Consider the following 15,088-nt stretch of genomic DNA (forward strand, 5'->3'; position numbering starts at 1 on the left):
CTAACAGAAAAAGGAAGAGACGGAGAGTAAAAAACGAGTGAATGAGGGCTTTCCACAGGGAAGAAAACCAAAGCAGGCTCCATTCCACGTCACAAGAAAAAAAGAAACATAACTTAAACCACATCAATCCACCAAGGAACACAACATTTCTACTCCCACTCCCAGTGATAATACCCTGAGGGGCTATAGTGTATCCAGCGCTGGAGGACAGAGGAATGAAAAGGGAAACAGAATGGATGACCTGATGGCGGTAAATGTAAACATGTGCTGAACTAGCTCAGAGGCTATTCCAGGTGTGTGTGTGTGTGTGTGTGTGTGTGTGTGTGTGTGTGTGTGTGTGTGTGTGTGTGTGTGACTTTTCTCCTTCTTTAAACATTTGCTTTCACTTAAGCCTGCTTGCTTCACATTGAGGTGAGTTGTTTATTTACAGGATTTTTTCATTTAGCTGTCATTACTACGGACATCTGGGTGAAATACATCTGGGTTTTATCATGGACAGATGAGAGGGCATGGAGGGTGTGTGTTTGGTTGCGTTTACACGGGAAAGTTTTTATACACTCATCTTAGTTTTACTGTACAACTACCTAAAAACACAGGCATTTCGCAGCCACCTTAATAATCTTACAACAAAAAACTAGTACTTTGGCCCCAAGAGCAATACCTAACTGCTGCTGCTAATGCAATAAGTGCCATGTTATATCCATGTATGGTATTTTCTTTTCTTTTTTTAATTTTATGTGCCATGTAAGTGACTATTTATATTTGATATATGCTGCTAAGTGGAGAGGATTGCTTTCAAACCAAAATGTGTTTAACAACATGCAATAACGCTCTTATATTATATTAGAAGAAGAAGAAGAAGAAGAAGAAGAAGAAGAAGAAGAAGGCAAAGGCCTTTGCAATAGAAACACTGCAGTGATATCACCTGTTTGTCATACTGTGTGAGTGAATAAGGAAATATTTGCAATGAACAGCAAAAAAACTAAACAATACTGCAGAAGTGTTCATATTCTGGTTGTCGTAGTGAATGAAGATTGTGAAGGCATGAATGCTGCATACCTCTCTGGCCTGTCCTTTTTCAGTGCTCGCCTGTCCTACTGTGATCTTCCTCAAGAAACGGTCATTTGTGTCAAGGACTGGAAGAGAAAAAGAAAAGTTTCATTTTGTGCAACAGAAAATCCACTACTTTTAACAAGAAAACTGTCATAACATCAATGACAGACAGGACACCTAAACTTTCTTTAAAGTAGTAAACTAGATCCGATACCTGATTTATGTTTTAACAGCCTGAACCTGACAGACTGTAAAAAAATCAATCTCCACACATGTTGTTAAATAGACACAAATGCAACATCTACAGGCTTGCACACACGATAAACCCATAACTGACAAGAAGAGAGACTTATCAGTAATTATGAGCAGCTCATGACACACTGAAAGTACTTATGCTACGAGGGATTTGCTACTTAAAAGATTCTTCACTTAGCACTTAGCGTATTCTCTAATAATGTGGTTAGGAATCTGTGGCTATATATTGTTACAATGAGCCAGCAAACCACATTAGTCTAACAGTATCCTCATGTTAGTTTAATGTAATGAAAGGGCAAGTGAAAAAACACGGTTTGTTTCATGAACCATAGACACACAGCGGTGTAACATTGGGTTGTAAATCTGTTTTTAATCTCCAGGGTTCGTCTTTTAAGAGTGCCCTCTGGAGCCACTAGAGTAAATACCATCAGTCATAGCAGCACCCGGCTGGTTGTTCTCACTGACAACTTTAAACCAAACACAGCTACCACTGAGGTAGCTATTCCCACTCTTAGCACACCCACATTTATTACCCTGTGACAGATGACCGTGACGCTTTAACATTAGATGTCTTAAATCCATATGAACACAAGGGCCATAAAAAGCTGTCAAAGCCAATTTTCAATGACGAGAATACCAACACACGGCAGAGAATATACATTTTGAGGATTTGCAGGGGAAAAAAATCTATTCTAAATTTGAGATTGCAAGTGACGTTTATGGACAAATGAAAAAATGAAAATTAGATTTGCATGATCGTCATACTGGGTGTTGTGTAGCAAACAAAACCATTTCCTTTTTTCCTTTTACTTCAGTTAGAATGGGACATGCGTCATTCTTAAATCAAAACATAAAATCTAATCTTTCATATCATGGTCCCAATCAAAACATTTTCGCTTTTAAGAAATGTCCGTGCCTGTGTGGTTGGCATGGCCAATGCCATATAACATCACAGTTTTAGTAAATAATACATCATGTTGCTTGCTATGTTTATCATATTGTCAATGCATACCTCAAAAACTTCAAAGAATTTAAACATGTGTAAAGTTGCAGTTGAAGCTTTGAGTATATCTTTAGTTTTATAAAGAAGCAAAAATAAATGACAACCCACTGCATCAAGAAGCAAACTAAATCCTAAAAAATATTTCACACAACTTACTTGTCCTTTAGTTAGGACTATGGGGGGGGGGGGGTGCCCTTCAGTATAGGTTGCAACCAGAAATAATGTACAGAATGAATTCCTATTTTTTGTTAGATACCTCTCTGCCAGGTGATCTTGGAGGGGTCAAGGTCAAGACGAACAAAGGTGCTGATTTCCTCAAGTGTGAGCGATGCAGGATCTATTTTATTGATCCCTAGACGCTGGAATCGAAGAGAGAAAGATTAGAGGATCATCTGTGAGTGTTCTTGGAGACGTTATACTTTGGCTTTAGTTCCACACAGGCTTACATTTTGATCCCAGCTGTGGCACTACTGTTAGATACAGCAATTCATTTATTATTTTATTTTAGACACAAAGTAGTGGTACATTTCTTGGTATGTGTCCGTGTGAGCTGGACACAAACTCTTTCCAGTATGTTAAAACAAATCCAAACTAAATGACTACGGGGCAATCAACTCACCGTCAGGTTTGAAAGGTTTACGGGGACGGGGTTGACACAACTCTATATCTCTCACTCGGTCCATTAAGACCAATGAATATTTTATAGTCCTTTTACCTTCTCATCCCAGAGACTTTCATACAACAAGACAGACAGACAGACAGACAGACAGACAGACAGACAGACAGACAGACAGACAGACAGACAGACAGACAGACAGACAGACAGCTTCACCCTCTCATCTCCATAACATGTGCCATATGCATTGTATCTACTAAGACTTGATATTAGGCATTCCTCAACAACACTACAAAAACAGCATTACTTGTAGGCATATAAACAGAACGGAGCTTCATGAGACATAAACACATATTTGGAGATGAGGACATGGTGATGGGAAAGAGGGGGATTTTTAAGATAGGCTCACTGAGGCCCCCTAGTGGACAGGGGCATCTTATTTTAAGAGCTCAACACAGCAATGCTTTTGGTTAGTAATGATTGTTGACGTAAGTGATTCGGGCACTGCAGTGTTTAGACTTACACGCAGCCTGGAGATTTGGATGGGTGAAAATCTTCTGACTCCATTCACTGAAGGGACCAGTCTATTAAACAGGGCCTTGGAGGTATAAGAAAAAACAATTATAATAAATGATATGGGTATATGCATATAAAGTACATGTAATTGCACCTTGGAGGGTAATAAAGTTTTCTTGAATATATTGCACCACACCAAATACACAACCACACCATGGTTGTGACTGCTAAATGTTATTAGGACGTAAAAAGCATGCTCATACATAGATTAGTTCATTGTCTGTGAAACATATCTTAGGCTTGTCTGTGAATATTGTAGCATGTACACTTCATTTATAAATTTCCTTCACAGAGAATAACACATCTAAAAAGCAATTTTGTGCAGTCAGGATTGTCATTATACTAGCATCAAGGTTATGTAAGAATAAGTTATTACTGTGTGACATCATCACACGGTCACCTTGTCTGACTGTGTCGCCTCGTGGAGCATCCTGGCATCGATGGCTGCTGCCAGCAGGTTGTTGGCGGCTGTGATGGCATGAATGTCACCAGTCAGATGGAGGTTGAACTGAAGAGTAAGATAGACAAAAAAGAAGAAGAACAAACACAGAAAAAGAGATGAGGAGATTAGACACAAGAAATTAAAGCGGTATTACTGTAATGTCGTAGTAATAATTGTGGCTTTGAATGGTCCTAGTAGAAATTAAACCTGTAAGAATGGGGTTATAATGGTATAACATTTGGTATCACATGATAAATGTTGCTTCAAACAGACACTAGGTCTTTAAAAATATTATGACAAATATTCTCTCTGTTTGACACGAGCCCTTCGATATAAATGGAAACAATCATTGGGTGGTAAATATCTGAGAAAAGCTGGTGTTTTGTTATGAGAAAATGAGGCTGCCTTGTTGAAGGCTGTGTGTCTGCAGATTAAAAAGGCTGTCTCCTTCCCTCTCTCCCTCCCACCCTGCTTTACAGACAGTGATTTAGTCACAGCAATATTATGCCACAGCCCCAGGGTGTAAACTAGTGTGAGTCTCTGCATGTCTTAGGTCTTTGAAGCCTGCATTAGTCCAGCTAGGGAGCAATGCGAGCGTCTGTGTGTCTTACCTCCTCCATAGGAATGGCCTGGGCATATCCCCCTCCTGCAGCTCCCCCTAGGCACAAAGAAGCAGTAACACAGTCAGAGGCAGACAAACAAGACGGGGACGCACAAAGGAGGAATGTTGAGTGGTGGACTTTAAGTGAACTACTCCACCCCTGCACAAAATGTAGCAGGGTATGAAACGCTAGCCTCCCGCTGACAAAAATAGCATATCTATCACAGTTACTTGAGACATTCCTAACGGCTGGTTTTGGCGCCTGTCTCTGGCCTTGGGATTTTGTAAAATCCCACTTCAATCAGAAGAAAAACAAAATTAAGAGTCCAAAATAACTTCCACCATTTGAAATAGTTTTTCTAAAATGAAAATACATCTCTTTAAGGAATGTAACGGAAGTTGTTATTTAATGTAATAGCTATCTTACAAAACAGAGTTTTACAGAAAACTGAGTTTTGGAATGAATATCTTCAAAATAAGAGACGACTGTGTTGTATTACCATGAGTTCAAGAAAAAGATCAAGAGCACAGAAAGTTGAAATCATACTGTTCAGACAGAATATGTCATTAGAAATTAGCATAAGGACCTAAGTAGTATTCATTGCTGACCTTTAACCCCAAAGGTCGGTCCCTGGGAAGGTTGTCGGAGACAGGCGAAGGAGTTGAGCTTAAGGTGGGCAGACAGGGCCTGGACTAGGCCGATGGTCACAGTGCTTTTACCTTCGCCCAGTGGGGTGGGAGTTATACTAGACATACAGAAAGTACAGAATATTTGAGAATTTCAGATTTTATTTCTGTGCATAATGCAAATGAAGTGCATTAATATCATAATCGCACTCAGTCTGCAGCCAAATAATTTATACATTGCTTTAAAGTTAATACCATTAAGAAAGCAGAGATATTATGGTCGCTTGCCCTTGTTCTGAGGATCACTATGGTTTACTTCTTTTATAATCACAAGTTTAAGCACTAGGGGGAACTGAAGGAATATGATAATTATGAAGAAAAGGGATTCATAAATCACACGCACCCAGCAACCAGTACATATTTCCCATCAGGCTGTTTGTGGAGGCGGTCTAACAGGGAGAGTCGGACCTTAGCTTTGCTCCTGCCATAGGCTTCAAGCTCTTCTGGCAGCAAACCGATCTCATCAGCCAGCTGGTGCACTGGCTTGGGCGTCTGAGCTCTGGAAATCTCTATGTCACTGACAAACAAAGAAAGCATGACATGTCATTCAGAGACATTTAATTTTAAAGCATCACATATATGGACAATGTCTCTAAGGTGCAACTTAAAGAACAGCATGATAAGAGAGAAGGATCCTGCATCCAGATAGATTACATTTCTAATGGGTCCTCACAGACAGTAGTCTATACCTTGGTACAGGGGTCAGGGGCTGCAGTTTGAGGCTGCGCAGATGCCAGGGTTGGTACTGCTGCTCTTGAAGCCACCGACTGCAACTACGTACCACATTCTATTCGACAAAGACAAGAGACGGAGAGGTAGGAAGGTAAAGAACAATAAAGACAGAATAAAGTAAGCAAAAAGGGTGAGAATGGAGACATAAACAAGGAGGCACACCTGTGTTCTGTAAGATGCTGTGAGGTATCCAAACCCAGACTTTAAAGACATGGCATGTTGATCTAAAAAAAAGAAAAGAAAACAGTATGATAAATACACTTGAGAGCGGTACCAAATAGTTTGAAGCTTTCATTCTTAACAAGGACATACAAGTTCTAAAATCAACATTGGAATGCTGCACAGCTTTTTTATAGCATGTCATTTCCTTCCGTTTAAACCCAGTATTTCAGACAGTTAAAAGATAAGTGCATTAATATTATAAGAATTATACTATTTGTAGAATTAGATGTTAGTGTGACTGCATGGATTGTTTCTGACTCATGTGATCCAAACATTTCCAATAACTCCAGAGCTTTGTACAGTCGAAAAGTTCAAATGTATTAAAAACAAAAACATTTTTTTATTATTTCCAAAATTCCCCATCATGTTTTTTATCTAACGAAATATTCTCCTTCAATTCATATTTGTTAAGCCTTTAAAAACTGCTGTCAAAAAACAGCAGCAATCTAACAGCACCATAAAAGATTTTCATATAACCACAAAAATTCATAAAGTCATAAAATCTGACGACAGACATTTGAAGTTTCATTCAGAAACGTCCATAGAGGTTTAAATGTTTATGCCATTAGAACAGCCCTAATGCGGAGTAACAACATGTATATCCAAATGTCAAACAAGAGTGGGACAGAGTGCAAAGAAACAGAAAACATATGGGAGTGCTCCCACCATACGGTATATGACTGTAACCTCACAACTGCATGAGAAGGGTAACATTTGTTTACGGCTGTCTACATGATAAGTTGCAAAATTATACATCATTATGTAAGACTAAAATCTAAGCAATGTGCACAAACCTAAGAGTGCTATTCCAAGAGGTTAAGTATAATTTATATTGTACTATAAATCCAGTTTGTGCAGGGTAATTGTGATGACTATCACAATATATTAAACAATACCTGTCTCCAGAGTGGGCACACAGCGGATGACAGCGGCCCCTGGCTTAACCCAGGTGGGGGAGACATCCATTGTCCCTGCCCCGAACAGGACCACAGCATCAGCCTGCATCACCTAGGAAATTATAAGAAATTAGATATGAAGAATTTCAAAGAGAGAAAAGTACAAAAATTCGGAAAATAAATTTAAAAACATAGTAGAGTTCAGAAGATTGAAGAAAACAAATATTGAGAAAGGAAAAAAGGATCTCTCTCTCTCTCTCACTCTCACACACACACTCTCTCTCTCTCTCTCTCTCTCTATCACACACACTCTCTCTCTATCACACACACTCTCTCTCTATCACACACACTCTCTATCTCTATCACACACACTATCTCACACACTCTCTATCTCTATCACACACACTCTCTATCTCTATCACACACACTCTCTATCTCTATCACACACACACACACACACACACACACACACACACACACACACACACACACACACACACACACACACACACACACACACACACACACACACACACACACCTGTCTCTGTAGGCTCTTGGAGCTCCAATGACTCTTGAGAACTACCATTCCACTTCTTTCAATCAGGCACTGCAGGGACAATCCAAGGGGTCCTTCTCCTCCGACCAGCAACACAGTTTTAATTTCCAAAGAAGCATCTGCAGAAATGTTTTAATGCAACATTAGGACATAACCTTCATTCATAAAGTGCCTTATGTACATGAGCTACCAAACTGGTCCACAGTTCAGTTGGACTCAAATGTTCATGATACATATTAATATGCTAACCATCTGGACATGGATGGAAATTAATTTGAACACCAATGGAAAAGTAGGTGTTGCTTTGTCCAACACTGGGGTCATCATAAGGTATGCTGATATGTGACACATTTTCAAATTGAAAATGAAATTTGAAAAAGTTTCAAATTGAATGCCCATGAACATTCTATTTTGTATTTGCTACACCATATATTACAGCATATGGACACAAATTCTTCATTTTCAAGCCATTGCGTGTTGAAAAACTGTTTCACATGTTTGTGAATCTCTACTAATTGCATCAGGGACACTAGGAATAACTGTGACCTCTGAACTTTGACCCCTTATAGGATGCATCTTAAAATAGGTTTTGGTGCACTGAAGTTTCAGATCCCCACATACTTCCCAAAATGTATTCTAAAAACGCTGACTGACTTCACACACAAACTGTGTCCCATTTCTTAATCATACACTCATTTTGATAAGGCTCATTTTAGGCACATGCTTGTTTTTTTTATTTTGCTTGCTTTGTTTGATTCCCAAATTTAAAATTGGAAAGGATTTTTCAAAGCAGCAGTTTGCTTGACCATCATTAACAAATGGTATTTTCTGCCACATACAGTAGCATACAAAGTATAACAGGAATAGACGGAATTGGAGTTTCGGGCTTCCGGTGGAATCGCAATGCATGCTGGGGTGGCAAGCCTAGAAAAGTGAGCACCAACTCTACAAGGGCCGCCATATTGGATTTCTTCTCTACGTGTTTACATTGTATTTGTCTAGTTTTTAGTGTGTAATCATCGCTCTTCTAGTAATGGAATTTGGACACCGACATTGTGGTGAAAGGATGTTCAAACAGTGGGAGAAAGCTAAATAAATGGGCAGAATCTCATTGTGAGCTTCACAATTGCAAAAATTTCAACTGCAAGCCCCCGTTCGAACTATTTCCATTTCCAACAGCACTAAAGAACAATGATAGAAGGCGAGCATGGACCAAAGCTGTAAAGAGACAGCATTACAATGGGAAGTCTTGGGAGCCCAAGAAATCTTCGCGGATTTGCAGTGAGCATTTCATGCAAAGAAAACCAACAAATGAATTCCCTGATCCTGACCGGGGGTATGTAGTCTATCTACTTGATTTATATATTCACAAATGTACTTTCTATATATTGAGTTTTATAATAATTAACAAACACAAATTAGGTATATATTTATAATAGCTTACTCTGCAACACAACTGCAATAAGCACTTATGATACCGCCAGTTTTCTTAACTGCGCAGATCAATGCCGAATGTGGCGTATGGGAAACTTTCATTGAATGAGTACATTTTACTTTCAAAAAGCTATTCTCAGAATCTGCGAGAGGATTGAAAGATATTTGTTTCAACCAGCCAGAGTCAAACAGTCTAAATGCTTTGCCTTCTTTGTATTCGTTCAAAGTTTGTTTATGAAACTCGACATCGTTCCCTGGGTGGTCAGACATTAAAAATAATGTTATATCGCTGAGGTATATCGGCGGCCAAAAAGTCATGCTGTTGTTTTCATTGACCCAGCCATCCTGCAATGTCAAGGGATCAGGCACTGAAACACCGCCACTCGGCATAACCAAAAGCTTAGTCTTTTCTTTTTCTGTGATTGAAAGTCTTTCGTCAGCTGTTGGTTGCTCCTCAATGCCCATCTCTGATGCTGCAAACACCCTGGCAATAAGCTCCAGTTTTGTTCCTGAAACCTTTAAATTCCGTCTGTCACATCTGAACCTCATCATAAGAAAGGAGTTCAGAACTCATTGTACAGTAGTAGGTTTGTTTACAACACGCTTAAAGAATAAGCTAAATACAATGTAAACACGTAGAGAAGAAATCCAATATGGCTGCCCTTGTAGAGTTGGTGCTCAATTTTCTAGACTTGCCACCCCAGCATGCATTGCGTTTCCACCGGAAGCCCGGTATCATGCCAGGTCAAAAAGCACTCGGGTATTAAAAATATATAATTCAGTAATTTTGTCCAGTGTGAATCTACCATCTACACCCTAATCACAACACAGTTGTAATGTGCCTTTTTCACAGAAGACATTTTCACTTGTCACAGTAAGAAAAGCACAAATAGTGAATCTAATGATGGCTGAATTCCATTTAGCTGCTGTGATTTCAGGTTCCTGTTATCGGGCATGCTGGCTCACTGTCCCTCTCACTGGAACACTTGAATAGAACATCGTTAGTGTTATTAGTAACACCTTTGATTTTCCTGCTGTGACAAGTCAAAGTGTCTGCTGTGAGAAAGGTATATTAGTTGATACTTAGCATTTGCAGTGTCACAACTGGGTAAACACAGCTGCAACTAATACAATTAGTAACGTTCTGGTGTGCCACAATAACACTGATCGTCAGTGCTTGCTGCTACTGTAGCTTACTGTAATTAACTGTAACTCACTCTTTCATTTTATCAGCAACACCTGCATTTTGCATGCTGTGACGTCTCGGAATAGAGTCCCTTCAGAAGGAACTGTAAGCGACTTTACAGATTCTTGTATCTAAGTGTATACCATGTTTCTCCAGAAGATCCAGGACAGCGCTGGCTGTGGGTGGCACAAAGCCTTTGCTCAGGTCTCCTCGTACCAGACGGCCTATATTCAAATCAGATATCCTATAACAGACAGAAAATATTATTATTATTTGTCATTTAGCAGACGCTCTTATCCAGAGCGACTTACAGTGAATTAACTACAGGGACAGTCCCTCTGTCAACTCTGTGTTAAGTGCCTTGCTCAGAGCCACAATGGTGGAAGCCCTGGCATTGAACTCACGACCTTCAGGTCTTCACAACCACTAAAACCGTTAGAATAAATAAGAATAAATATAACTTATCTAAATAAATGACTGTTCTCTCAGGAAGCTAGTCACTTGTTAAGTGCTATGGATGACAGTATCAAGCATATTCAGAAAACTAAAAAATTAACGTCAGTTAAAGGGTTAATCTTAACACTGGTGAGCACAATTTTAAAGTATATAGTATAGTTTTTATTATTGAAGAGAGACATAAGATTACAGGTTAAAATAATTTGTTTTATCAAAATCTACAAATAAACAAAGTATCTTGTTGCAGTAGAGCAATATATGAGTTTTTCATAGGACAACCTCGACTATTTAAAAAAATGAATTTGCTTTAAATAATCAGTCCTCGGTTGAACGAGTTCTCTTTCATTTGTGATGATTATGAAGGGTGCCTTGCCACATTTCCTCATGTACATGTCTGCTGGAGTCACACATTCTGCATTTAGTCTCAATTCTGTGCAGCCCTTTCTGATTTGGACCATGTGAGTAAAGGCGTTTATCTCTGTTGGGACAGAGAAACACACAGAGCTTGTCCCTGGCTGACATGAAACATCATGTCAAGTCATTTTTAAGAAGATACAAACAATCTGAAATCTACACAGTTAAAGAACATTTAACAGCATGTTCCATTTGGAAAAGATATGTTCTTCACTGATATGTCTATCTATGCGAGAGAAGAAAACTCAGCCGTTTAATACAATGATCCTATTTAGCTAGTGCAGGTTTTACCCGTCTACATCCTTCTCAGGTTTGAGTGTGTTCAACACTCGACTGGTGAGGGAGGCAGGGGGGAGGTGGAGGTAGACTCCGTGCACCCTGGGGTCTTCATTCAGCTTTAACACCTCCTCAACAATCTAAAATCGCATTCACACAAAGACAAAGCACACACAAACAGAATGCATTTAAAAGCCATAGTTGCAATGTTAACAGTAGGAAATGTAACATGTTTAACTGTTAATATAATGTATGCTAGTAAACCTCAGCTTTCACACTTAAAAGGTAAAGTACCTCTGATCTTTTGCAAGTGCAACATCAAATTTACTGTGTCAGCACTACTAACTGAGCATACAAAATGATGGTAATTTTTGAGGGAGGGAGAAAAGAGTGTGGGAGAGGGGGAGATTTAGAAAGTTCCGGCCAGGAATTGTAATGTAAATTCATCCTCCGTCAGCTGAAATGTCTGAGCTAGTCACAGGGGTTTATCCCTTCTATACGTCTCAAGTGTCGATTTCTATCTGGGCAAAGATAGCCAAAAGTGAGCGGCTGCTTCGCAGACCCAGGTAAACACTGTTGGAAAAAACCATTAAGTGAAAAAATAAATGAAAACAGAACCCTAAGGAGTGACACAATCTATAAGGAAATCAGGGATTCATCATGCAACAGTGGATATATGGTGATTTACAGTCACGAAAAGTTTTAATTGCTTATGTGAGGCACGGATTACCTTGATGCTTCACACAACCACCATGATCACATGCTGCAGAGACAAACAGCCAGGGGATGGTAAATCAAGCACTGCCTAGCTAAATTATGAGGGGGTTGGAAGAGTTTTTTTTAGTTTTAAGCACTGAGGGAATCTAACCAAATGTGTGAGTCAGCTTCACTTACTTCATCTTCACTGCACTCCTTTGCCAGACAAATCTGTGTGATGTTTAACCCAATCTGTGGACATACAGACAAGGAAAGTGTGAACTGCTTGACTTATTGTGTAAACTGTATGAAGACAAAATAGATCAAATTCACAAGAGAGGAATTTACCCTTCCTGCCATTTTCTTATTGATCTCCAACAAGCTGTCATCTTCACCTGCCTTTGAGATAAAAATTTGCGCACGGAGAAAAACACACACAAACCTGATAACACAGCCAGCTTCAACAGCTTCAGTAAAAACAGACCAACCTTAGGGCAAAGGTAAATCAGGACAACCCTGGTTTCATGTCACTACTAGCACAACAAAACTCTGCCAAGACGAGTTGGCTTTAGACTAGTTTTTACTCTCACGGTTTGACAATATTTAAATTTTGTGGTAACAAACTACAAAATTGTAACTAGGTCTTTACACAGTCTATCGTTCTAGTACTATAACATATACAAATCCAACATGTTACTTCTGTTTTTGCTTACAATACCTGTATAATGGCTAACAAAGGTTGAATTGCTGGATTTCTTCTCTGCAGAGCCAACATGGCCTCCTTGGTGCTCTGAACCACTTTCCTGTGAGAGGAAATAAACTGGTTAGCAATGTCCATTCATCCATTTAGGGCTACACACAGGGTTGTAAAATTATTGGGTTGTCAAACACATACCTTAGGTCAAAGACACATTATATATTACATTACAGTTCATTAATGTAAGATTTTGGAAAAGGTACCCCAGCAGAAAAGTGCATAATGTTTAGAACTGTTGTGTTTGTGGGCTAACTGGGATGGTGTAACTTAGCTGTAATGTCAAACTATCTCACTTGGAATGGAATAAAGTGAGCTTGCACCCATTGACCACATTACTGCACACGTGTTAAGGATTTGGGGAGGAGCAAATATGTTAACACACTGACATACATAGTGTCCAAAACGTAAACATTATCCAAGTCCACATCTAGCCATCTCGGATCAATGTATTTTATTACACACGATAACCTATAGTAGTAAAACATACATTCTTTAAACATTGAACGTACCCTACAAATCACATGAAAACCAAATATGCAAACACACATGACAAACAACGTTAAAGTAAAACTCTTCAGCTCGACCCGTTTCTTCCCCCATAGGTGGTTATTAGATTTACTACCAATGAATTTAGGCACATTTTAGCATCGTGTGTTTGTTTGGCAACAACAGAGAAAAGTTACATCAGCTGCCTGGGGTCTCCTTTGATATATCGGTGCACGTGAGGAAATGACTGCTAGCCATGAGCGGCGGGACCGGAAATACAGATTAGCGTTCATCACTTTACCCCAAATACTTAAAACGTCTTCTTTTCGGTTTAAAAATAACAAAGATAACAGAAATGTGTGGGCACATATTTTAAAGTATACATTACTTTCTTACCTCAATGAACTGTCGCATTCAAACCCATCATCCTTTTGGGAGTGTTTCCCAAAGTTGACGGTTAATTTCGGTTTGGTACCACTGCTGCTAGTAGCGCTTGCAGTTCGGAGGGTCAGCCGGCTGTTGGCAGGACCAACGGGCTGGCATCTCCGCGACAAGCCGCTGACCCTGTTTCCTGGACTGGCTGGATGTATCCGAAGGCTGCCACACGCACTACGAATTATAGACAACTTCATGGTGGTTTCTTTAAGTTTGTTAACGTGGCGTATAAAGTTATTCTCTTTGTTGGTCAGTTTACGAGGGATTCAACCTCCGGGTAGAACAACAAGAAAGTTTGACTACCGACAGGGTCCTGATGGAGGCACGCTGTCTTCAGGGACAGTTAGAAATGTGAAGACTCGGATTTCAGCATACTTGAACAACCCACTTTGTTTTTAAACAACCCACAAATGTGACGCACACATTGTGACCAACTGTTTATGGTGCGGAAATGTGTAGAAGACCGCAAGAAACTAAAGTATTTATTAAATTAAAGTAAGTATTTTGGCACATGGTCTCTTTTTTTGTTATTAACTAGGGACACTGGTATAGCTGTTACGAATTTCCGAGGTACACTTTAAAGCAGCAGCCTCACAAGAAGGGGCATGCTCGAAGTTACGAGCGTGCGCTTTCACGTGCTATATTGACAAAGAAAGAGGGAAGTCAGTTCAGGCCACATGGGTTGACACTAAGATCTGTACATCCATTAACGACTCAGTAAAAAAGATTATGGCCTATAGGCCTGGGATGCATAATTGATGCCAATATCTAAAAATAAGTTATTTTCAAATGTGCATTATTGGGACTATATTAGAAAGGGATGTGACCAATAAAATGTGGGCCAATATCATAATCAACGACATATGTAGACTATAAGATTAAAAAAAATAAGATCTTACTTTATTGTCTGTTTACACAAAATGTACCTTGCATCACATGCTCTAAACAATCAACAGATTAACATAAAACAATATAACGAATATCTGTAAGGTCACCTCAGTCAGTCTGAGGGTGTGCTCAGTGCAGCTGTTTAGGAAGAAGCTTTGCACAGAGTGACTTACCACCTTGTGGCAGATCCCTGTAGTATGCTGGTAGGGCCAGGACAGTGCACAGTCTATGTGCACCCCCAGGTGTTTCAAATAATGATGCTTTGCTAGAACTAGAGCAATATATGAGTCTTGTGTTGCTCCAAAGATGACTTTCTCTGTTAACAGTACAGTGTAGACAGGGGACACAATGGGCCCCTTTGTGTGTGGACATTTTGTGCCTTTTTGTATTTTGTGTCCCTTTGGAATCAGAAATCCTCA

The 15,088-nt window shown here is 39.5% G+C and overlaps 1 protein-coding gene across 1 annotated transcript in view; it reads right to left on the reverse strand.

Moving 5' to 3' along the window:
• mthfd1l (methylenetetrahydrofolate dehydrogenase (NADP+ dependent) 1 like) overlaps positions 1-14,163 on the reverse strand; it is a 38,023-nt gene extending 23,860 nt beyond the window's left edge. Inside the window, exons 1-17 of the mRNA XM_029425681.1 lie at positions 13,743-14,163; positions 12,822-12,906; positions 12,452-12,502; positions 12,302-12,355; positions 11,423-11,547; positions 10,405-10,505; positions 7,624-7,760; positions 7,084-7,195; positions 6,128-6,189; positions 5,923-6,020; positions 5,577-5,750; positions 5,156-5,292; positions 4,557-4,603; positions 3,904-4,011; positions 3,451-3,525; positions 2,568-2,670; positions 1,060-1,136 (exon numbers count right to left, since the gene is read on the reverse strand). Of these exons, the coding sequence (XP_029281541.1) occupies positions 1,060-1,136; positions 2,568-2,670; positions 3,451-3,525; positions 3,904-4,011; positions 4,557-4,603; positions 5,156-5,292; positions 5,577-5,750; positions 5,923-6,020; positions 6,128-6,189; positions 7,084-7,195; positions 7,624-7,760; positions 10,405-10,505; positions 11,423-11,547; positions 12,302-12,355; positions 12,452-12,502; positions 12,822-12,906; positions 13,743-13,978 (1,782 nt within the window). The 5' untranslated portion in view covers positions 13,979-14,163. The remainder of the gene's footprint in view (positions 1-1,059; positions 1,137-2,567; positions 2,671-3,450; positions 3,526-3,903; positions 4,012-4,556; positions 4,604-5,155; positions 5,293-5,576; positions 5,751-5,922; positions 6,021-6,127; positions 6,190-7,083; positions 7,196-7,623; positions 7,761-10,404; positions 10,506-11,422; positions 11,548-12,301; positions 12,356-12,451; positions 12,503-12,821; positions 12,907-13,742) is intronic.
• Between the last annotated feature and the right edge of the window lie 925 nt (positions 14,164-15,088).

Source organism: Cottoperca gobio, chromosome 24 (genome assembly GCF_900634415.1).
Source record: "Cottoperca gobio chromosome 24, fCotGob3.1, whole genome shotgun sequence".
NCBI lineage: Eukaryota > Metazoa > Chordata > Actinopteri > Perciformes > Bovichtidae > Cottoperca > Cottoperca gobio.